Source organism: Penicillium verrucosum (assembly GCF_028828655.1).
Source record: "Penicillium verrucosum strain IBT 35672 chromosome Unknown utg000001l_segment0_segment0, whole genome shotgun sequence".
NCBI lineage: Eukaryota > Fungi > Ascomycota > Eurotiomycetes > Eurotiales > Aspergillaceae > Penicillium > Penicillium verrucosum.
This window is the reverse complement of record NW_026643210.1, coordinates 2,849,155-2,866,991: the sequence shown is the minus strand read 5'-3', so window position 1 is coordinate 2,866,991 and position 17,837 is coordinate 2,849,155. Positions and strand designations below refer to the sequence as shown.

General features: G+C 49.1%; 6 protein-coding genes across 6 annotated transcripts; 3 read left to right on the top strand and 3 right to left on the bottom strand.

Annotated features, from left to right (window-relative positions):
- Positions 1-1,489: 1,489 nt before the first annotated feature.
- N7516_001054 (lactate 2-monooxygenase) lies at positions 1,490-2,737 on the bottom strand (the record flags this gene model as incomplete). Its single annotated transcript, XM_057213776.1, has 1 exon — positions 1,490-2,737. The coding sequence occupies one exon, from the start codon at positions 2,735-2,737 to the stop codon at positions 1,490-1,492; it is 1,248 nt and encodes a 415-aa protein (XP_057075659.1).
- A 673-nt stretch (positions 2,738-3,410) lies between these two features.
- N7516_001053 (acetate uptake transporter family protein) lies at positions 3,411-4,392 on the bottom strand (the record flags this gene model as incomplete). Its single annotated transcript, XM_057213775.1, has 3 exons — positions 3,411-3,731; positions 3,788-3,959; positions 4,028-4,392. The coding sequence occupies 3 exons, from the start codon at positions 4,390-4,392 to the stop codon at positions 3,411-3,413; spliced, it is 858 nt and encodes a 285-aa protein (XP_057075658.1).
- A 1,823-nt stretch (positions 4,393-6,215) lies between these two features.
- On the top strand, positions 6,216-9,441 carry N7516_001052 (uncharacterized protein; the record flags this gene model as incomplete). The annotated part of the gene is made up of 8 exons (XM_057213774.1): positions 6,216-6,368; positions 6,422-6,948; positions 7,004-8,067; positions 8,119-8,414; positions 8,463-8,533; positions 8,578-8,667; positions 8,717-8,743; positions 8,793-9,441. Coding segments are annotated over 8 exons (2,877 nt in total), but the record flags the coding sequence as incomplete, so codon positions are not given.
- Positions 9,442-10,048: 607 nt separating this feature from the next.
- On the top strand, positions 10,049-11,056 carry N7516_001051 (uncharacterized protein; the record flags this gene model as incomplete). Its single annotated transcript, XM_057213773.1, has 1 exon — positions 10,049-11,056. One exon carries the CDS (start codon positions 10,049-10,051, stop codon positions 11,054-11,056), a length of 1,008 nt encoding a protein of 335 aa, XP_057075656.1.
- A 17-nt stretch (positions 11,057-11,073) lies between these two features.
- tktA (transketolase tktA) lies at positions 11,074-13,746 on the bottom strand. The gene is made up of 7 exons (XM_057213772.1): positions 13,678-13,746; positions 13,564-13,628; positions 13,297-13,436; positions 13,111-13,195; positions 12,764-13,058; positions 11,340-12,703; positions 11,074-11,289 (listed from the first exon to the last, which is right to left on the bottom strand). The coding sequence occupies exons 2-7, from the start codon at positions 13,615-13,617 to the stop codon at positions 11,176-11,178; spliced, it is 2,052 nt and encodes a 683-aa protein (XP_057075655.1). The 5' UTR covers positions 13,618-13,628; positions 13,678-13,746; the 3' UTR covers positions 11,074-11,175.
- A 1,736-nt stretch (positions 13,747-15,482) lies between these two features.
- On the top strand, positions 15,483-17,713 carry N7516_001049 (putative phenol 2-monooxygenase; the record flags this gene model as incomplete). The annotated part of the gene is made up of 5 exons (XM_057213771.1): positions 15,483-15,523; positions 15,574-15,787; positions 15,849-16,339; positions 16,399-16,433; positions 16,494-17,713. The coding sequence occupies 5 exons, from the start codon at positions 15,483-15,485 to the stop codon at positions 17,711-17,713; spliced, it is 2,001 nt and encodes a 666-aa protein (XP_057075654.1).
- Between the last annotated feature and the right edge of the window lie 124 nt (positions 17,714-17,837).

The following is a 17,837-nucleotide window of genomic DNA, read 5'->3' as shown; positions in this document are numbered from 1 at the left end:
AATTGACCTGCAATTCATCAATTATCATTCCTCTCTTCATAGGGAACCCGGTTCTCGGACACGAACCTCAATGTTACAGGTGACACAAGTCACACAAGTGACACAAGTGACGATCTCGTCAGCATTGCACAGGGTGGACCAAACCTAATGTTACTCGGACTGTGTCGATGCCAATTTCGAATGCAACAGCTGCTGTATCTGGTTCTCGACTCTATGTTAGTGCATTCACGCCTTCCAAGCCGGAACCCCCTTCAATTGGCGTTGGCCCGCCCCAACCCAACCAGTCTCTTCGTGGGTAGTTATCGTCAGTGAAGAATTCATTACTACGACGGATTTGACACCGGACATTCTGTAATTGAGTTCTGCTGCTGACGTGGACGGGGGGTTTCGGCTTGGCCAGGATACTCCCAACAATACGGGCATCTGGGATAGGGACACTGACAAACAGTGTCTCCACCCGCTCTACTGAAGAGGAGCAAATTCATATCCATCATCCCTGGAAGTACTGTGCATGATATTCTTGATAAGCTGCATCGAGATAATTTCAAGACAACATCGGTCGCTCGACCTGTCCGCGCTTCCTAAGCCGAGTGCTGCTATGTCTTATCCGACGTTCCCTAACAAGGGTAATGATATTGTTGATTGGTTAACGTAGTATACTAGCACGACGAGCTGTGTTCAATATGATGCCGGTGCATGGGTTATTGTCGATAGTAAGGGTTACGCTTGGGCTTGTATATTACAGGTCATCGGGCTGCTGAGATACTGTTTTGCATTGGCTGAATATTGAATGCGGGAATATGGTTGAAGGATATAATCATTGAGCCTTTTTCTTAACGCATTCTGGAGCATCAAGATAGATAGATGGATCTATAGATACCATGTATGCTTTTTTGAGGCATATCTGGATTGAAAAATCAGCAGAACTTCAAGACACAGACAAAAGGCGTAAGCTCGCCTCAGGCAGTTTACCGACGTCAGGGTCCCTAAAGGACCTCAACGTCAATGTGCGACCTTGTTCATGAGGTCTATGATGCCAACTACCGTTTGGATAACGGCTGGTAGTTTCGGGTTTATTGCCTCGACTTGGAAGGAAATTGGTCGTCGCGAACGCTATCTTCAACCATCTTAAGCTGGCAGGAAATCTCTAATCTGTTGAGTCATATGATACCACAAGAACAGGCAGTGGCGTATTCCATCCCAAGCTATGTTCCTCCTAGGACATAGACGTACCCATAGACACCGACTAGCGCCTTTGAATCGATATCAGCCCCTTTCTCTAAAAGTAGAAATGCAATCTTTATGTGACCATGGCTCGTAGCCGGATGAATTGGAACTTCTCTGTAGAACCGTCCCCTTGCTCCGGCAGCAGCTGGCAGTGGTCTCTTTCTCAGGATATATAGTGCTTAGATTTAAGTATACAAAGAGGAAATTTAATATATTCAAGCTGTACAAAAGGAGTCTATCATATTGTCTCGTAGTCGAATTTTCAGTTATTTGTCCGCCGCAATACCGATCGGTTAAGATGCTCAGGGGAGACTGATCTGATCCCCGACAGATGGAGACTTAGATTGAAATCTCCTAGGAGACTCTTCAGCACATGGCTCACTCCGTGCTCACCTTGAATCGCCAACCCATAAATATATGGACGGCCAATCAGGACCATTTTTGCACCAAGAGCTAATGCCTTGACGATATCAGCACCGCAGCGAACACCCGAGTCGAAGATAATCTCCAAATCATCTCCCACGGCATCCACAATCTCCGGCAAGACATCCAAAGACGCAATACCTCCATCCTGTTGTCGTCCGCCATGATTGGAGACCACAATCCCTTGGACACCATATTCCACAGCTCTCTTCGCATCAGCCACCGTTTGGATTCCCTTCAGAACGATTGGACCGTCCCAATGTTCTTGGAGGAATTTGAGATCTTCCCAGCCGTGACTCACACCGGGGAATACGGTATGTGCCCACTCTGTAGCCGCAGTTTGGACATCCTCCTCAATGGGTCTCCCGTGCTTTTCTTGGAACTTGCGACGGTATACAGGGTCAGAGAATCCCAATGCCACACCGATGTCATCTGCACGAATGAAAGGGTTGTATGCATTGTCCAGATCGCTGGGACGCCATCCAAGGATGTACGTATCTAAGGTGACTACCAAAACCTTGTAACCTGCTGCCTTCGCCCTTGACAGCAGGCTCACCGTGATATCATTGTTCTCATTCAGAGGCCAGTAGAGTTGATACCAGCGAGACCCACTCCCATTGGCCTTGGCGACATCCTCGATGCTGGTGGAGGATGCAGTGCTGAGGATATAGGTGACATGTTCTTTTTCAGCAACCTTCGCCGCCGCCGTCTCCCCATCGGGGTGGAAAATCCGCTGTACGCCCACCGGTGCCATGGCGATCGGATAGTCAAATGTCTCGCCAAAAAGTGTCGTTTTGAGGTCTGGGAAGTCGCTCTTGACTAGGCGTGATGGCACGATCCCCCATTTTTTGAAGGCTTTCTTGTTGTTATCGTCTGTGTCGCGAGTTCCGGCGGATCCCCAAACATATCCGTATGAATCTGCCGAGAGTCGATCTTTGGCTAGGGTTTCCCATTCGAGGCAGTTGAAGGTTATCGAGGGCTTCTGGCCCTTGAGACCGGCTTGATACACATCATTTTCGTATGTAAATGGAGCCAAAGGGTGGGCAATTGACTTGCTATGCAGTTTGCTGTCTTGTTGAGATGACATCATGGAAGTAAATAACAGAAATCAGAACCGATATGATGCAAATCAGGGAAATGAAAGCTGGCTTTATACTTGCAGGACTGATATAATGGGGCTCTTCAAAGTTGATTATAATTGGTGGGTTTAGAAGGGGATGGGGATATCAAACAAGTTCGGTGCTGAATGTAGAATGCATGTTCGGCCGAGATTCATCACGACATCATGTCATTGAATGCCCTTTTGTTAACAAGTTTGGATCCGCCATGATCCGGGGAGCAACAAATATACTCCGGATTCTTTTAATCATCTTTGATGCCATCTTTTAAGGTATTACCGGTTCATCATGTCCTATGCAGTATGACGTGTGGGTGGGTTATAATAACCAGGTGGCGCCCGTCTTCATCGTGGCCAAAAAAATAAGCTGGATACTATAAGAATACACAGGAAGCCCTTAGATTCCAGAATTAACATATTTATACACTGAGCACTCACTAAGCGCCACGCTGAGTGGATAAGTCAACACACCTGAACAAAATACAACATGCTAACCCTATGCACATTCAGTCTAGTCCTAAGTTGAATAATAAGGAACTATTCAATTTGGGCTAAGTAAATTTCACCATCATAATAATTACCATACATATTTTCGAGGTTGCCAAACTATCATCCGTTATGAGTAAAACCATAGCGATTACCACTAAACAGCAGTAGAAGCCTCATGTCTAGAAGCTCTACCTTTCTCGGACCACGGGAAATGAAAGACAGGAATAATGAAAAAGCTGTTGCTGTCATCCGCAATACCCGCCAGGGCACTATACCACGCCAAAAAGGCAGCAAGGAGAGCGAATAAACCGCCAGCCGTGAGGACTGACTGATTAGGCTTTCCCTGGGCATCGCGATGGAGGTGTCCAATCCCAAGCAACAGGAATGCCACATCTACACTTAGGAAAAGGGAGAAAAACACCGCAGTCGATTTGACAGTGCACGTAAGGAGCAGAAAGGTGAAGGCAAACCAGCCCTAGGAGTTGTTAGAGGTAACAACCAGGGGTTATTTACATTGGGAAATTAACTTACCATAAGGAATAACCCAAATGAGTCGTAGAACATGTCAGTTGACCCATTGTCAGCTTTCTGAAGCTCTGACATGATTTGGAATCCAGGAGTAAAGGTGATACCCAGGGCGATCCAAAAGCCGCCGTACGAAGACAGAGCGGTGGCACCAAATGTGTTCCCAGCTGCCATTTCCCTATCATAAAGACAGACAGATCAGATTTATGTTATCTCATAACGCATGTTCCATACGAATATACTTACCACATGCCGGCGAGAAGCTGAACCAGTCCGCCGTAGGCATAAGCAACACCAACAACCATATTAGGCTCCGTAATGTCCCGCGTACCCATGTTAATACATCCCAGTACAAAAGTGGCCAAGGCAAAACCCGAGAGACCCAGAGGTGCAGGATTCGCGAACTTTCGAAACTTGGGCGTCCGATAGAGACCCGGTTGTAACTCGCCTGCAAAGGCGGGCAATCGAGACTCCACAGTATTCACGTGTGCTAGTGGGCCATAGTTCTCGAGGTGGGTCGGTTGAAAGACCTCCGCTTCGATGTTGGTAGTGGCCTCGTGGCTAGATCCCTTCTCCTGGTAGGGGTTCCCGGAATTCGAAAGAACAGTCATAATTGCTACTTCTTGCTAAATGCAATTGAGCTGATATTCCCTCCAAACTGAGTCGATTTAATGAATCGTATAGATCGTGATATTGGCGATGTAAAGAGAGTGTAGGGTCTTCGATAACAAAAAGAAACTAACATCAACAATTGATGAGAGGGAATATCACAATATAAATAGTGCCCGTGGGGTTGGACTTTGTAGTTCCTCCCTGGGGAAATGATCTAAGCGTCAATGCGGGGTGAACCATTACCCCTTATGAACAGCACAAAACAGGGACACTGCGGTGAGCAGGAGAACCCATTCGGTATCCACTGTCGTGGCCCGTGGGGTATACAACATACACCGGGGTTTCGTAAAATCCGGGGACTGAATTAATTGTTTGCTTCTATGGCGAGTGGCCGAGAATGCCGCTCTCCACCTTTCCGATTGACACTGGTCTCGGCCGAGAACGACACCATTCTGTTCAAGTCTCCGGCCGAGAGCCGCGCTCTATCTCATAGAAAAAGTGGATGTAGCATCCGAGTGTGGAGATAAACGCGAAAATCATATATAAATTTGAGTTGCAATCAATTTTCTTCCATCATCATCGAGGAAAGGGCAACTGGAAAAGAGAAAAGAACTACAATACATGGATATGAAGCAGCCCGGACATGGAGATATTGTTGACCACAGATAAGCTTCGGAGGCTGATTTAACCTTGGAACCTTGGAACCATAATCCGATTATGTAATTGCCAAGAGTGGAGCCACCCGTAGACCAGTTCTTAGCTCCAGCGTAATCTCGCACTTGAAAAGATGTGTCCAAAATTCATCTATCATCCTGGCTTTTATTGGATAGCAGCAAGAGATCTGCGATGAAGGTATAACGGACCTGACAAGGATTGGCAACACCAATCACTCACAGGCTATATTATACAGGCCGTGTGAAACATAGATTCCTTGTAGCAGGGTCTGGATCCAAGGCCCTAGATAAAGAGGTCCTAGGCCCATGAATCGGGCAGAAACTATGACCACACACTACATAATAATAATTTACTCGGCCGAGAGTACGTCAACATAGATCTCTGTGATTATATTTACCAATATGCCGAATGCCATGCCATATTCAATTAACTGCGATGGCGGCCAGATCTAGTTAACCATTTTCCTGGACATGAATCGAAATTCTATCGAGGGAACTGGAGGGAAAAACGACAACAAACGCGCCGCGTTTACGAAATGTGGGATTGGAATTTGAAATTGACGCCATTGTATTAGGCTCAGCTGATTGAATCATGCTTCGTAAGTAGAATATATTGCCCATTTCTCGCAATACTGCTGGCCTAGGCACAACTGGACGTCGATACATTGTTAAAATACATCTTAGAAGCGATTCCCCCAAAACTGTTTATTATGACATTGGGTGTATCATTGGCATGTGTAGTGTTTGGTACATTGAACTCGCTTGTTGTTTCATGAATTGAGTGAATTTAGGCTTCTGGTCAGTTTCAATAGCTATAAAAGACTACATACCCTCTTGCAGAATATGTTTTCTTGACTTTTAACCGAATTGGTCGGATATTAAGTAGTTGAGCAATAGGTGTGGTTGATTTCCGTGGTGTCGGTAGCGGTGCTGAGTAATCCCTCTGGTCCGCCCGCCCGACGTCAGAGTGCCAAGATTGTTCCGAGGGAATGCATAGAACTTTGCGGAGAACCTCAGCAATTGCCGGGCATCTGTAGGTTGGATTGTTCCACACGCCGTAACGCTTTGATTGTCTGCCCATTTCGCTTTCATGGTGACTGGATTCAATCGAATGAATGGAAAGACGTGGATAAACTGTCAAACCAAGAGCGAACATGCAGCCTGTGGCGGGGCCCTCCAACCCGTCTAGCACCACCCAACCGCGAAGGTCGCCCTCAGCGACAGGAAATCCACAGATTACCAGGAAACGTGTGATATATAGCTGTCAAACGTGTCGTCGGCGCAAAGTCAAATGCGACAAGGTGATCTTTCTTAGCCCAGGAGAAAGTTACCTGAACTGAACATTTGTTTTTAGACACTTCCAGTGTGTGGAAACTGCGCGAAAAACAGTACCGAGTGCGCCTACGACACGGAGCCACATCAAGATGACGCGCGACCCAACCGCACCCGCCGGGCGAATAGAACCAAACGGCAGAGAGAGATTGGGCACACGGAGGAAAATGCAAATGAACACCTGCCGACATATGAGACTTTGAGGCAGACGTCATCATCAAATGGCCAGAAAACAGATTTGACCGCAGTTGAAGCCCATCTGGCTCAACTTGTATCGCTTGTTGAGCGGCTACGGAAGGATAACCAGGCTCACGAATCAACGGAGATGCAACTAGCTGTATCAAACCCTGGCCTGGAAACGGCGCCGATGAAAGAGGGCAATTTTCGGATGGAATCGGTCGTCGAGGAATCGGGTAGTCCGTCTAGCGCTGCTGCTGATTGTAGCAGCGATGATTTTCCCATCCCAAAGGGTCAGACTACAGATTTGGTTGATCCACTGGAAACTTCAAACTTGGGACACATGTCATTGGGGGATGGAGGGAGGTCAAGGTCAGTATTGGCTAGCTAGCCGAAAATACGTTTAGTTGTCTAATTTTGGATTTAGATACGTTGGAACGACGTATTGGGCTTACATTTCTCATGAAATGGAGGAACTCAATCAATTGCTCGGAAACCAGAATCAGTCGCACGATTTAGCGGCATGTAGTGATACCGCAACCGAGGTTTCCAGCAAGCGAAGACGGCGCAAAGGATCGATAAGCAGCCACACCACCAGCCAAACAACGGGCTCTCCCTTTCCGCTCGGCTTCTCAGAGCCGATTCAGAAAGCTGTCTGCATACCATCGGCCTATTTATCACCGAATGATAAAGCGGTCGAGCCATATATGCTTGAGCATGTTCCGACGAAATGGCAGAGTGACATTCTCTACAAGGCATTCATGTCTGGTGTTCACTCGCTAAGCCCTATTATTCACCCACCGATGATCTTAAACCTATACAAAGCCTTTTGGGACTGGTATGACTGCAGAAGCTATACGGGGGAGCCATGCCCTAGTCCTTCTTTTATTCCACTCCTATACGCGATATGGTTTGGAGGCTCAGTTTCTATCTCCATGAGAACAATGGAGACAGAGTTTAATACTTCCTCACGAGCTGTGCTCTCGACAAAATATAGCGAGGAAGTCACTTGTTGGTTGGCCAAGATCTCGTTTCCCCATAGCGTCACACTCCACGGTTTGGCGGCCTATCTTATTGCGCAGACAATATTGTCAAGAGAGGAAGAACCCTTGGCAAGTAGTTTGTTTGTTAGTTTAGCAGTGAGAGTGGCGCAGACCTTGGGGTTACATCGGGATCCCGCCCATTTTAATATCGACCCATGGGAGGCAGAGTTCCGACGCCGATTGTGGTGGCATATCATGCATATGGATGCCGTTATCGCGATGTCGAGTGGGCTTCCGCCATTGCTTACTGATACTACTTACTGGGATGTTCGCGAGACGAGCGAGGTCAAGGACACCTTGTTGGGTACTACCGAAGCCAAACAGTATGAACAGTTGGTTGCCAACGGTCAGCGGCCACCTGATAATCCAGACAACCCCGATGTCTGTGGTGGGCCGTCGACAGTGAACGTGTATTATCTGAACGCAAAGGCCAAATGTATAATGGCCCGTGAGTGATCTTGGGCTTAGATATTAGGCGCGCGGGCTAACCTTTTCGCAGAGTCTGTTCGTAGAATACTAAAGATTCAGCTGGGCACGAAACCTCTAACAAGAGGGGATATGGTGGAGCTCCGCTCTGTCCTTCACGATCTTCAAGTCAAGCTCAACTCCATCATAAGCAGAATTCCACAGACAACGGCAACCGAAATACCAACAGCGTCTTCAAAAAGGTCTCATTCAACCGCGGCGGAACTTCCCATTGAAGGTCCGTCTGGCTGCTCGGAGCAATATCATTCAGTAGTCCTCGTCGCCTTTCATAAATGGGCCAGGATTATCTTGTCGTTGTTCATTGATAAGGTCGATATTTTTAAGCAGAAATCCCGTTTGGCACTAACATGGATATAGGCATTTTGTGTTGCATACCAACCATTCCTCAGAAATCCTCGAAGTCGGATCTGGCCCGTAGCACGCCAAAGGTAAGTGCCTCGACTCATTGAGCTACTATATCTAATTCAAATAGTGCGCTACGCCATTGTTACGCATTCATGGAGAAGTTCATCCGATTGGCCACGGATCCTGACTTTCAGCCGTTCCAATGGGGCTGGCCGGGGTGAGCATTCCGATTGTTCAAACAGGAATTTTGACTAATAATTGCCAAGGAATCACCAGCCTATGCATGCAATGATGTATGTTGAAATCTAGATTTAGTAGCGTGGCCATACTAACTAGATCTAGGATTATTCTCATCGACTTGTACGAACGACCATATAGCCCCGAGGCCTCCGTGTCCCGCGGATTTGTTGATCAAATTCTGTCTCTTTCTGGACCAGACGGGGGCGTTGTAAGTGGCGGAGATGACATCTTCACGCAACGTCCATTGAGGAATGGAGGCCGAGAGGCCTGGGGCATGATCCGTCGTCTGCGCCAAAAGGCCTGGCAGAAAGCCGGCCTGGACCCAACATTGCCGGGGACGGGACAAGATTGGTCAACTGAGTCTGATTTTGCAAATGCTTCTCACTTCAAATCCATGTCATCCGCAACCGTGGCCGCGCCTACTACTAGCGCAGCTGCGACTACCGCCCTCTCGTCATACGATGAAGCATTTGCCCCCAGCCCAACCTTTGCTCGTTCCTCCGCCGCTACTATATCGACTCAACAATCCCTTGTTGACTCTGCTAGGGTGAACTTTCTGGAAACTGCCGACTCGGGCATATTACCCGATTCGGAGCCTTCTGTCCCCTTTATGATCGACCCGAGTCTAAATTTTGACTGGGGTGAATGGGACAATATCTTTGGGCAATCTTTACCCGTTGCAGATGAGCTCATGGAACTCGATCAAGTCACGGGGTTTGCATTTGCGGATCTAGAAAATGGTGCTATGTGAGCCGAGCATAGAATTGAGGTGAACAAACATACTGCTGGATGTTGTTCGGGCTCTGTCTTTCAACAGTGCCCCATGCGTTTTTCTTTTCTTCACAATCCACATGGGATGGTGGTCGCATTTCTCTTGCTCGATTAATCGGAATGCAAGTTGAGTGACCGTAAGGAATATCAAAATTGGCCCAAAGAGTTGTATTTTATATTAGATTTAGTAGGATATCTAGAAAGTTAGAAGATATATACACGTAATATATGACTCTATGTACTGATTTATACAAGATCTTCGAGCCAACGAGCAGAGATACCCTGTCAGGGACAACACATTCGTCCAATTCTAGCGAGACACCAATTCGTTTTGATTCCATGATGTGTTCCTCGTCGTAGGGATCGTGTTCTAGCTATATTATATATTACAGCCCTATATTTAAGGGCAGACAACAAACTATCGTCCAATTACCCCCGAGCTCCGCCGCTCCCCGCATAACCCCCTCCATTCCCCACTAATCGGCGAACCTCTCCGAGACCATGTATGTTGTATACCTACTATTTCTCTCCCTCTCCCTTCCCTATCACCATTCTACAACCCCAATCCCCCCCAAACCCCCAAAACCATGACTACAGAATCCCCCCACCGAATTGCCCTGCTCGGCCTCGGCACAATCGGCCTCTCAATGCTAGCTATGCACCTCCGACGCCCAGACACCAGCATAACAGTCTACGACCCACGCCCAGACTACGAATCCCAACTCCGGAGCACACTCCCCTCCCTCCTCGATTCCCCAGGCTCAACAACCCTAATCGACGACCTAATCCGCACATCCCGCCTAAAACTCTCCACCACAGTCGCCGAAGCCATCCAAAACGCAACAATCATCCAAGAACAAAGCCCGGAAGTCACATCCTCGAAACAGGCTCTCTGGAAGGAAGTCGCCGGTCTCACTGGCCCAGATACCCATTTATGGAGCAGTTCGTCGGGAATTTCCGCGTCGGTACAAGCAGCCGGGTGCTCGGCTGCGGACCGTGTTGCTGAGCGCTTGCTCGTCGCGCACCCGTTTAACCCGCCGCATCTGATGCCGCTTGTTGAGATTGTGCCTGGGCCTGAGACGGATGCTGAGAGGGTTGAGTTTGTGAAGAGGTATTTTGGCGATATACCCGGTCCTGCGGTTCCGGGTGGGCATCAGTCGGGTTCGCAGCATTACAGACCTATTACGTTGCATAAGGAGATTCCTGGGTTTGTGGGGAATAGACTTGCTTTTGCGTTGCTGAGGGAGGCGTGTCATCTTGTTGGGGAAGGAGTTGTTTCGGCGAGGGATTTGGATTCTCTTGTTACGGCTAGCTTGGGACCACGGTGGGCTGGGAGTGGTGTGTTTGAGAGTTATCATGCTGGTGGCGGGGAGGGTGGGATTGGGGCATTTTTGCAGAAGCTTGCGCCGACGATTCAGGATGTGTGGGGGGATTTGGGGCAGATTGATATTCAGGGTGAGCAGGGGTGGAAGGATTTGGTGGTTGAGCAGACTGAAGACGCCTATGGGCCTTATACTCCTGAGACAAGGAAGAAGAAAGAGGAGATGCTGAGGGATATGGTAGAGATGCAAAAGAAGAAATGGGGAGAGTTGTGATCAGTTACTGGGAGAAGTGAACAATAGAGTGCTCTATTCGCATTCTTGTATATCTAGAGGGCCATAGCTCCTCTATTAAAAAACTAAAACATTTTGTTACGTCATATTCGTTCCGCCCTTTACAGGATCTGCTGGAAAGCACGGTTAATGGGGGAGCGTACGGGGACGCCCTTGTAGAAGTCGATGGTGGCAAGAGCACGCTTGCTGATGCCCTCGGGGGTGAACTCGAATTTCTGCGGATAATCAGTATATGGTCATTGGATAATGAGTGGAGATAACTTACAGCGTACACCTCCTTGTAGGGACCGGAAGCACCGAAGCGGTTGAGACCGAACTGCTCGTGTGAGTAGCGCTCCCAACCCATGGTGCAGCAGGCCTCGACAGACAGCACGGGGATGCCATCGGGAAGAACCTGGAGACGGTACTCCTTGGTCTGGGCATCGAAGACCTCGAAGCAAGGAATAGAGACAACACGGGCAACAACACCGTGCTTCTCCTGGAGGTATGTGGCGGCCTCAATGGCGATGCTGACCTCGGAACCAGTGGAGACGATGGTGACGGCAGCGTTAGGGGTGTCGACAGCGACGTAGCCACCCTTCAGGGCGCTCTCGAGGGTGGAGAGCTCAAGCTGGGGCAGGTTCTGGCGGGTCAGAGCCATGACGGTAGGAGTGTGCTTGGAGGTGATGGCGGAGTAGTAGGCAGCGCTGGTCTCGTTGCCGTCAGCGGGACGCCAGACCATGCAGTTGGGCAAGGCACGGAAGTGAGCCAGAGTCTCAATAGGCTGGTGAGTGGGGCCGTCCTCACCCAGACCGATGGAGTCGTGGGTAGCGACGTGAATGACACGAACGCGGGACAGAGCCGACAGGCGGAGGGCACCGGCGGCGTATGAGACGAAGTTGAGGAAAGTACCACCGGCGGGGATGATGGTGCCGTAGGCAGCCAGACCGTTCATGACGGCAGCCATGGCGTGCTCACGCACACCGTAGCGAATGTAGCGACCGGCCCACTCGCCGATACCAAGGTCAGGGGGCTGGAAGTCAACGGCGTTCTTCCAGCGGGTGTTGTTGGAGCCAGTCAGATCAGCGGAACCAGAGACCAGCTCGGGAAGGACGTCGTGGATAGCCTCGAGGCAGGCCTCGGAAAGCTTACGGGAAGCCATGGCAGCATCAGTAGGCTTGTAGACGGGGAGCTTCTTCTCCCAGCCCTCGGGCAGCTTGCCGGAGAGACGGCGAGCGAGGTCAGCACCCTCGGTCTTGTGCTCAGACTGGTACTTCTGGAAGAGCTGGTTCCACTCCTGTTCCTTGGCAGCACCCTGAGCGGCGTGCTTGTGGTACAGGTCGTAAACCTGCTGGGGGACAGAGAAACTCTCTTCGGGGTTGAAGCCGAAAAGCTTCTTAACGCTCTGGGCATCGTCGGCCTTGAGGGGGTTTCCGTGGACACCGCCGGTACCGGCAAGCTTGGAACCGAAACCAATGGTGGTGGTCAGCTTGATCATGGAGGGCTTGTCAGTGACCTGCTGACACTTGCGAATGGCAGCCTCGATACCCGCGAGGTCGTTGTCACCATCCTTGACCCACTCGGTGTGCCAGCCGTAGGACTCGAAACGCTTAGTGACGTCCTCAGTGAAAGCACACTTGGTGTCACCATCTGTGGAGATCAGCTGTCAGCTTTTTATATCTAGCTTGAGGTACTCGAGCTAATTCTTACCAATGGAGATGTGGTTGTCATCGTAGATGGCAATCAGGTTGCCAAGCTTAAGGTGACCAGCCATGGAGGCAGCCTCGCTGGCAATACCCTCCATAGCGCAACCATCACCGAAGAACATGTAGGTGTAGTTGTTGAAAAGCTCGAAGCCGGGCTTGTTGTAGACACCACCGGAGTGAGCCTGAGCCATGGCGAGACCAACAGCGTTGGCGAAACCCTGACCAAGAGGACCAGTGGTGACCTCAATGCCGGGGGTGTCGTGGGCCTCGGGGTGACCGGGGGTGATGCTGTCGAGTTGCTACTTAAATGAGTAAAAGGTTGCTGTATATATATGGCGCGGAAGGACTTACACGGAAGTTCTTCAGGTCATCAATGGTGAGCTTATATCCGAACAGGTGGAGCAGAGCATACTGCAGCATGCAGCCGTGGCCGTTACTATCCAATTTGAGATTAGCCGGTACTCCAAAAACACGGTCATTGACATTTCGGGTGGAAAGACCCAGCCCAACCTTCAAATGCGAGGGGAAGGCACATACGAGAGAACAAAACGATCACGGTTGGCCCAGTCAGGGTTCTGGGGGTTGAAGTTCATCATGTTCCACAGAACGTGGGCAACGGGAGCCATGCCCATAGGGGCACCGGGGTGACCGGAGTTAGCCTTGGAGGTGGCATCAACCTAATAGCGAAATGTCAGTCATATTTCCCAGTGTATGTATGCATTGAGACTTCATATGAGACGAGAATCCCCAATCTTGTATCAATTGAAGGCGTGAAATGGAGTGGCAATTGCCAGTTCAACGTACCGCGAGAACACGGATGGTGTTCACAGCCAACTGGTCCAGATCAGTGTAACCCATGATGGCGGATTCTAATACCGTTAGAAAGTGAAATCACAGTAAGATAGTTAAGGTACATACATTTTTGAGTGAATGGAATGATTTGGGAGAGATGGATGAGAGAAGAAGAGAAGAGGGAGGGGAATGTATTTGTTGGTGGGGGGGTATGATGTCGGGTGGGGAACTATTGGTGGCTTGGAAGCTCAACGACTTAGATTGTAGCTTACAGAGTATTCAAGGTCATATTTAACAGCATTTAACAGAGAATATTTTTTATTATAGAAGTCTATTAAGTCTATTTCCGGGAGTATCTACTCCGTAGACTTATCTTATAGGCTGAATCAATTGAATCTTTATAAACGTATATTGTATATCCCCTCCATTGCATCATGGGCTGAGTCATTCATTTCACTGGCCACCACGTTATAGTTAACTAACTATACCACTTGAACATTTGTACTTGTTACTATACTCGTTATTATACTCGTTATATCTCTACTACTCCTGTACCTGTATTTCTTAACTTCCATCAATAGCCGTTTCTTCCGTTTATAATCCCAATGGCCCGCATTTTCCGACACTCTTCCGGATTGACATCCACACGTTCTTTTAGTATACACCGGGAGCCGCCCGGAGGACCCTGCTCCGACTCACAACCGGCCTTTCCATGGACTGAAATTAGCCGAATCTCCTTCTATGTCTCCTCAATACCCGTGCCGGTGATCAGCTGTTCAGAAAAAAAAAAAAAAAAAAAAACTGCATTAATGGAATTGGTGCTTTGAAGACTCCTTGATATCTCCTTGACAACTCAGCGGCCTGCAGACGTGGCCGTGCATCGGATGTCCTAATTAAGCCAATCCGAGTAAATATCGAAACACCAATGACAATGCGAAGCTGGAATATAAGTGGAATGGCAATTCCCAAGAATTTCTAACGTGACCCCCACAGGGAAAATTGTATCTCCTCCCTGAAACGTGTTGGGGAATTCACCGTGAACATCCCGGTGTGCCGGAAGGAGAATAGCGCGGGGGAAACTATAGAGTCACGTGTAAAGCATATTTGAACTATATACATCTGTGACACATCTATGGGCATCGTGTTTTCTGTTAAAAGATATTGTATAACATGGACGGCGAGCTACGAGTCGAGCTACGATTGTCCAATCTCCCATCCGAGTCCACATACACATATACAACCTAGACCCTTGTTGTGCTTCCCCATAATGTCATTGTCACCCAGGATTACAAAGATAAGAATCTCCCAGTCTAATATCAAATTCCGAAGGCGAGGCTTGCATCGAATCATTCAATCGCTGCCTTCATCTATATCATGAAAATAAGCATTCAAAGAGGTCATGGCCTTCCGGTACAATCGCCACCCCCGGAACCTCAACTCCGACGACTGTTTGAGATGATTCTTCAGGCAAAATCATCCTCCAAGCCCACGTTGAGCAACATGGTAGTCAGGTCAGCCTGCGCTACATGCACACATAAAAAGTGGCCAACTCAGCTGAGAGTACTCCATGGCACAACAGAAAGAAAACCAGGACACCTGACTGATACGACCTGGATATCGAAGCGCATTGCTATGCACTCGCGATAAAAAAACATCGTATCTCGAGCCTACGAGAGTAATCTTTGTACAAATTAACACGGAAGATCCTTGCATGAGGCACGATTTTAGGTCCCTACAGCCACCGGATTATATGTGATTTTAGTCAGCTCGTATATGGCTGGCCCCCTCGTTTTAGGATCTTGTAGTGTAGAATTTTCATATTCCTTTATATAAAGTATACCTGTATTGAGACCATCATCCAGATTATCTGTCCACGGGTCAGCATTCCACATCGGTTCAAAAATATATACATATATATCCTACTGCACGCCATGGAGACAGAAGGCAAATCTACTCACTCCCAAACCGATGTGTAAGTCCTGACTATATCTTCCCAAAATATAGTCTAATATTCTCTCATAGACTCATCATCGGCGCTGGGCCATCTGGCCTGATGGCAGCCTACTGGATGGCTCGCTGTGGAGTCAACGCACGCATAATCGACAACCGTGACACGAAGGTCTTCCTAGGCCACGCAGACGGGCTTCGTGCACGAACGCTAGAGTTGTTCGATAGCATGGGATTCCAACACCGTGTTCTACATGAGGGATCCGTCTCTACCGAGGCGAACATTTGGGTGCGTACCACCTTGTTTTCCCGTCGAAATAGGGCCTCCTGACGACGCCTCGAACAAATAGGTCCCCGGTCCACAGGGAAAACTAGTCCGAGAAGCTCAAATCGACATCTCTAGGGTTGACGAGTCCCCCTTCCACAATACACGCTTGAACCAGGGACGCATTGAGCGGTTTATTCTCGATAGTATTCGGGAGCACTCTGACCTCGACGTGGAACGGAGCGTGATCGCCGACTCTTTGGAATATGACGAGGAGTCGGGTGATGATCCCAACTCGTATCCTATCACCGTCAAGGTCCGAGTCCTTGGTGAAGATGATTTGGATCGACCGCGCGAACAGGAAACAGACGCTGAGTCTGGAGCGGTTGGCAACGAGGTCAACTGTAGTAATTTGCTTCCTGATGACTGGGCCGATCTAGCGCCGCGCCAAAAGCCACAGAAGACGCAGGTCGAGACGATCAAAGCCAAGTACCTGATCGGGTGTGATGGTGCTCACAGCTGGACGAGGAAACAGCTAAACATCCCCATGGAAGGGTCTAACACGGACCACATATGGTGAGTGGTACTTGTTATCCGCCCGCGCTACAGCAGCTGATATATAAACAAATGTACAGGGGCGTGATAGACGTCATACCAATCAGCGATTTCCGTAAGTACAACCCACTGTGTACTCGTCTCTCCCAATAACATCCACTAAGTCAAATCTTAGCGGATATCCGCCGCGTAAGCGTCGTGAACAACGCCGCAGGCACAATCCTCGTGATCCCACGCGAGTGCGGCTTAGTCCGATTCTACGTCCCCGTGCAAACCTGCGAAGCGGACACAACTGACCGATTCGACCGCTCAAAGATCACGCCGGAGCTAATCCGAGAGCGTGTCCAAGCCATCTTCGCCCCCTTCACTTTCGACTTCAAGGAATGTAGCTGGTGGACCGTCTACCAAGTCGGCCAGCGGATCGCCACCCAATCCACAAAGGACAACCGGATCTTCCTTGCTGGTGATGCCGTCCACACGCACTCACCTAAGATGGGGCTTGGGATGAATATGAGTATGCAGGATGGGTTCAATGTTGGATGGAAGATTGCTCTTGCCGTGGCGGGTACTCTCAAACCTGAGATTCTTGATACGTATGCTACGGAGAGACACCCGCTTGCGGAGATGTTGCTTGACTTCGATCGCCATTGGTCGCCTATGTTTACTGATCGGAAACCGGGAGCAGGAGATACGAAAGCTTCAGATATGGCCCTTGTTGCGGGGAGGTTTGAGGATTTTGCTGATGGTTGGAAGGTCTTTTACCCCGCCAGCAGTCTTGTTCGGAAGGCTGAAGACAATGCTGAACTTGCTTTTGCACGGCACATGATTCCTGGGGAGAGAGTCCGGCCGGTGAAGCTCCGCAATCAGGCTGATGGTGGTACGCGATGGACAACAAGAGCTTTAGAAAGCGACGGGCGCTTCCGCATTCTAGTTTTGGCTGGGGATATACGGAACCCAATGCAGAAACAACGCATTGAGACCTTGAGCCAGGGCTTGGCTGGACAAACTGGATCAGGAATTTCACCACTGGGTCGCTACTTGGAGATTCCCGGTCAATTCAAGAGTCCTGTTGATGTCCTCACCATTCATACTTCGCCGTGGAAAGAGGTAGAATTCTTTGATTTCCCAGAGATTCTGCGTCCATTGGATCCGGTGAATGGATGGGCATATGACAAGATTTGGTGTGATGACGCCTGCAGGTTTGACCGATATTGCGATGGAACGGCATATGAGAAGTGGGGGGTTGACCAGGTTCTTGGGGCGCTGGTAGTCGTCCGCCCGGATCAATATATCGGATGGGTGGGTGAACTTGGAGATGTGGAGGAATTGACGCAGTACTTGGATAGAATTCTCGTGAAGAAGTCACCGACAGACGAGGTTGACGCTGTCCTCTAGAGAGTATCATACAGGACAATAGCAAAGGACAAATTCAACACATAAATTGGTGCAGGTTACACGCTTCCAGGTGACTGACTGACTAAATATATACAAGCAACAATGCAAAATATGCCAATTTTTC

Coding starts and splice junctions, on each gene's coding strand:
- tktA (XM_057213772.1), bottom strand. CDS start 13,617: ATGGGTTACACTGATCTGGACCAGTTGGCTGTGAACACCATCCGTGTT. Junction 13,059..13,110: donor ATGACCTGAAGAACTTCCGT/GTAAGTCCTTCC, acceptor TCATTTAAGTAG/CAACTCGACAGCATCACCCC. Junction 12,704..12,763: donor TGACAACCACATCTCCATTG/GTAAGAATTAGC, acceptor TGATCTCCACAG/ATGGTGACACCAAGTGTGCT.